The 6,000-nt window shown below is 35.3% G+C and overlaps 1 protein-coding gene across 3 annotated transcripts in view; it reads left to right on the top strand.

The window, feature by feature from the left end:
* Nucleotides 1-5,761, top strand: part of rtn3 (reticulon 3) — a 41,307-nt gene extending 35,546 nt beyond the window's left edge. For 2 of the 3 annotated variants that reach the window (NM_001328361.1, NM_201072.2), the window contains 1 exon segment: nt 1,103-2,039. In NM_001328361.1, the coding sequence (NP_001315290.1) occupies nt 1,103-1,151 (49 nt within the window). In that variant the 3' untranslated portion in view covers nt 1,152-2,039. 3 annotated transcript variants of the gene reach the window in all.
* The last annotated feature ends 239 nt before the right edge of the window (nt 5,762-6,000 follow it).

Raw genomic sequence — 6,000 nt, forward strand, 5'->3', positions numbered from 1 at the left:
GCTACACATCCATGATTCGAAGCTCCTGTTCCACCACATCCCAAAGATGCTCTATTGGATTAAGATTTGGTGACTGTGGAGGCCATTTGAGTGCAGTGAACTTATTTTCATGTTCAAGAAACCAGTTCACCAGATTCACTCTTTATGACTTGGCGCGAAATCTGCTGGAAGTAGAACTCAGAAGATGGGTACACTGTGGTTATAAAGGGATGGGCATGGCCAGCAACAATACGATGCTCAATTGATACTAATGGGGTCAAAGTGTGCCAAGAAAATATCCACTCACCATTACATCACCACCACCACCAGCTTGAAACATTGATATAAGATAGGATGGACCCATGCTTTCATGTTGTTGACGCCAAATTCTGACCCTACCATCCGACTGTTGCAGCAGAATTTGAGACTCCTCAGACTAGCCAACGTTTTTCCAATCTTCCATTGTCCAATTTTTGTGAGCCTGTGCCAATTGTAGCCTCAGTTTCTTGTTCTTAGCTGGCAGGCTGGCACCCGGTGTGGTCTTCTGCTGCTGTAGCCCATCCGCCCCAAGGTTTGACATGTTGTGTGTTCAGAGATGCTCTTCTACATACCTCGGCTGTAAAGAGGAGTTATTTGAGTTACTGTTGCCTTTCTATCAGCTCCAACCAGTCTGGCAATCTTGGCTAAATTGAAACTTGCATCAACGAGCTGTGATTGTGATATATTGTGATTGTGTGAGTGACCAAAAAAATGTCATTATAATGGAAGTCAATGGGGCAAAAATAGCCACCAACATAACGAAAGTATAGTCAATTTGAACGATACGAGGGTTAAGATTGTGGTTCTTGGCTGTTTAGCTGTGTTTCCTCTGGTTCTTTTTTTTATTCACAATGTATCTTTAAAAAAAACACTTTTTAAAGTTGCTAAAAACAGCCAATTTAATGTTAAAATGGCCAAATATTGCTAATCTACTATAAAAAGTTGCTAAATCTAGCATAACAATTGCTAAGTTGGCAACACTGTTTTTGTTTCTGTGTGCTGTTTACCTAAAAGTAGTGGCTGCCAATTAGTGAAGCCTTAATTCCACGTCCTAATAATCATCTGTCGTTTTCTTCTCCCTCAGGCTACAAGAGAAGCTCCCCGGAGCCATGAAGCGCTGTAAAGCAGAATGATCCTCAAGTCCCTCGATACCATGTTTACCATCCTTCAAAACGTTAGCCGCCTCCCTTAACTCTAAGCCCCACCTCCATTAATCTAAACCCCGCCCATTCCCTCCCCCTTTAACCTCACACCTTAAAACAACCATCTGCACTGAACCAGCTAGTATGTAAAATCTACAACAGCTTCTTGATATTCAATGTTAACTCTGCAGCTTATTAATAATGAGCATTAGGAAAAAGAAGCTCGGGGCTCCAGAAGCTGGTGTTTTTTTGTTTTGTTTTTCGACACAGGAAGTGATGTAACGCTACTGGACGCCCATTTTTGATGGCCAGTGTTTATGGAAGGGCTTGTGAACTAGACTGAACCTGGTTTTTGGGTGGTGCAGGAGACTTGAATAAAGACAGGTGTTTGACCACGACGCAAATGTCTGTACTTTTAAGAAGAAAAGCTTTCACTAAGGTAAAATAAATCAATATAAATAATTATTTTCACCTTCTATTTGTTATTTGACCAGAAAATGTGGACGAGTTTATCTGAAATGCACTGGATGGATGGAGACGCTGCCGGCGGGGATTTAAATTCGGTCTAGTTCACTGTCCTCCCTGTTATCGGCGCCATTTTTCATTTTGTGTATGTATATATAGTTCGATTACAACAGGCTCTTTGCTGTGAAGTAGTTAGTGTCGCTTTTTATATTTAAAAACACACACACACACACACGAATATACAGCACTTCTGTTCGTCTGTCGCACCTCTATCTCTTGCACTCGGTCAAGTTCACATGTAAATGTTCTTGTTATTACTCTTCAAATAATAGTTCATATATCTGGATTTAGGATGGCTGCGTTAAGTCCCCTGTTTGACATTGGCTTCGTAATAAATATTAATAATAACCGTAAGATTGAGTTTTATGTATAGGATCGTCAGAGCATCAGGATTTAAGAGAGGATCTTCTGGCCCCACGACTCGTTCATTATTATTTTATTTTGAGTTTAACTGGGCTAGTGCGCATTATTCATGTTTTTTAGAAAGGTAAAATCATATTTTGGGGCATCTTGGGCACTGAAGAAGGATAAATATTTCATGTTTTTGTTTATTATTTAAAGGGATAGTTCAGTCAGAATGAAAATGTATTTGTTGGTTTGAACACGAATGAAGATATTTGAAAGAACGCTGGTGTTTTATCTTATTATGAAAGTTAATGGCTATTGTTTTAATTCTTCTGTTGAATAGACAAGATTAACATCAGTGACGTTATTTTTCCTCTTTTAAAGTTGGTGGGTATAGCCAAATTTCTGAATATGATTCAGTTTCTTCTGTCAAACACTGAAGATATTTTGAAGAATGTTGGAATACCGACAGCAAAAAGTAGCCATTGGCTTTTCTGCCTATATTTTTTTCCTGATATGGAATCAATGTCATCTGTTTCATTTTTCCCCCCTTTTCCTTTTTACTAACATAATTGAAGATATTTTGAAGAATTTTTGTCTTTTTCTTTTTTTTTTTAACTGCTATGAAAGTCAATGACTACTCTCTGGGTATGATTTTATTTCTTCTGTTGCACACAAAAGGGTTACTTTAATAAAATGCTATTAATGTTTATAGCTATTGTAGAATCCTTAAAAATCGGTGGTTATATCCAACTTTCTGGATATAATTCCGTTTCTTCTTTTGAACACTGAAGATATTTTGAAGAATTTCTGTAAACAGACAGCAAACAGTAGCCATTGACTTTTGTGGTTGTTATTTTTTTTACTGCTATGGAATCAATAACTAAGTTTTTTTTTTATTATTATTATTATTATTGAACACGAGTGAAGATATTTTGAAGAATGTTTTTTTTTTTTTTTTTTTTTTTTAAACTACTATGAAAGTCAATGGCTACTGTCTGGTTATGGTTTTATTTCTTCTGTTGCACACAAACGATTATACTTTACTTTAAAGACCGCTACAATAGCTATTAACATTAATAGCATTATTCCCTACTATTAAAATTGGTGGATCTAGCCAACATTCTGGATATAATTCAGTTTCTTCTGTCAAACACTGAAGGATATTTTTAAAAATGTCAGTAAACGGACAGCAAATGGTAGCCATTGGCTTTAGTGATTATTTCTTTTTCTACTTCAGAATCAGTGTCATCAATTGATGTACACGATTGGCGATATTTTGAAGAATGGTGGTTGACTTCGAGTTTTTCTTTCCATTATGAAAGTCAGTGGCTGTTTTTTTTTTTCGTTGAACACTGAAGATATTTTGAAGAATGTCAGTAAACGGGAGCCATTTTATTTTGTCCTACTACAGATTCAATAATATCTCTTTGAGTTCCTTTGATTTTATTCAACACAAATGAAAGATATTTTGAAGAATGATGGTAAACTTTGTGTTTTTCCTAGGATGAAAGTCAATGGCTACTGTTTGCTTATGGTTTTATTTCTTCAGTTGAACAGGAAAGATTGTATTTTAAGGAACGCTGGAATAGTCATTGACTTCAGTAGCACTTTTTCCTACCATGGAAGTGGATGGCTACTGCCAACTTTCTGGTTATAATTTAGTTTCTTCTGTCAAACAAAAGATATTTGGAGGAATGTTGGAAAACAGACTGCACATGGTAGCCATTGACATAGCCATAGCCATATTTTTTTCTTACTATGGAATGAATGACTTCTATTTGAGGTTCTTTGATTTTGTTGAACACAAATGAAGATATTTTGAAGAATGCTGGTAAACCTGATGTTTTTTTTTTTCTTACTATGAAAGTCAATGGCTACTGTCAGCTGTCTGGTTATGGTCTTATTTTTTATGTCCAACAGAAAAGATTATATTTGAACCAACGCTGGAATAGCCATTGACTTCAATAGCATTAATCATTTTCCTGTTACAATTTAGTTTCTTCTATTGAAGGCAAAAGACATCGGATAATTTTGTAATATTATATTTCCGACTATAGAATCAATGACGTGTCTAATTTATCAAACACAGAGGAAGATATTTTGTATATGATATTAATTTTTAATTTTAGATGCATCAACTGTCTGTTTGTGTTCAACAAATAAAAGAAACGTATTCGTCCTTGAAGTATTTTATATGGAAGTCAAAGGGTACCATCAACTGTCTAGATGCCAACATTCATTATTAATTATTTTGAATTGATCTGAAGAAAGAAACTCGTACAGGTTTGGACAGAGTAAATACATTTGATTGTTTGACTAAACTATCCCTTTATGCTTGATAATTACACTCATCACACGTGCTACATCTTTTCGTAAAGGGATAGTTCACACAAAAATGAGAATTGTCATCAGTTGTTCAAAACCTACTTGAGTTTCGTTCTTTATCTGAACACAAAAGGAGATATTTAGAAAAATGCTGGTAACTGGCTCACATTGACCTCTACAGTAATTTCGATTTCCTACTATGCAAGTCAATGTGTGCCAGCAACCAACATTTTTCAAACTATCATCTTAATGTGTTAATCAGAAGATAGAAACTCATACAGGGGGTTTGAAACAACAATAAACGATGATCACTTTCATTTTGAGATGAACTATCCCTTTAAGTCCACCTCAAATGCTGTTAAAACACTACTACCAGTATCATTTCATAGTGAATTTATTTCTGAAAAGGTTGGATACCACGGTGAAAATGGCTTCATGGTGTTTAAAAGCAGCGTCCGCATTTGTTAAATCGTCATATAAGCTAATATCGAACACGCGCCATTTGTTGCATTCACTTCGTTGCTTTATTACTACACTGTAACTAAAGAAGTTGACCTCAGTTTTAAATTGTAAGACAACTTGCTGCAGAGCTCTTTTAGTTGATGTTTACTTGGTTGAAAAGTTTAGTCTACTCAAAAGCTTTGCAGCAAATAGCCTTAAATTTTTAAGTTGAGTCAACTTATTTTTTTTAGTGTCCGGTTTTGATGCTTTTACTGCAGTGGTCATTTAACATTCCAGCTGATGCAGTTGGAAGCATGTTTAAATTGGAAAACCGTTTAACATTAACAAGGCGCATCCCCCGTTTAAATATACTTTAATTAATTTAGCGCTTTTTCATGTCTCGTCTCACACTCGTTTTGTGTTTTACGCATGTTTACACACATGATTAGATTCAGACGAAAGCATCTCGTCATGGTGTTGCTTAGCTAGCATGTTCTACAGGGAAGATCACATGTGCGTGTTGCTTTCAAAGAACAGCTCAAGCTCTGACAATTTATATTGCTGCATCTTTATTTTCGTTCAATTTTAGGGTAAATTATGACTATACTACTTTTTTAATAGATGCAGACCTCTGTGATTAGGTTCTCCGTCTTCGTTTCTGCTTCTCTTCTGAGTTTGTTTAATATTTGGGTTTTTTTTTTTCTAACTTATTCTTGTAGTTGTTTAGCATGTTTGCCGTTTTTTTTCCTGTGCTTCTCTTTGAGAAGGGTTGATGGAGATCACTGTTTTTTTTGCTTTTGACTTTCGAAGACTAGATGTGATGACTAACATCGACATTCAGTTTGTTAGGTTTGAATTAAGTTAATATGTGGGAGCTTTTGGGAGGGGAAAAAGATGCAAACAGGAAAACTTGTGGTCCCTGTAATGATGTCAAAGTGAACTTAATAAAAATGCCAAAAGCATTTAGAGTGCTTGAGCTTGTGTTTTTTTTCTCCTCATTTGCAGATTTGACATTTTATCACACATACAGTTAAAATCAGAATTATTAGCCCCCCTGTATTATAAACCCCGTTTATTTTTTTTTCAATAATTTCTGTTTAACGGACAGAGAATTTTATTACACATTTCTGAATACAATAGTTTTAATAACTCATTTTAAATAACTGATTTTTTTTATTTTTGCCATGATGACAGTAAATAA

Source organism: Danio rerio, chromosome 7 (assembly GCF_049306965.1).
Source record: "Danio rerio strain Tuebingen ecotype United States chromosome 7, GRCz12tu, whole genome shotgun sequence".
NCBI classification, from domain to species: Eukaryota; Metazoa; Chordata; class Actinopteri; order Cypriniformes; family Danionidae; genus Danio; species Danio rerio.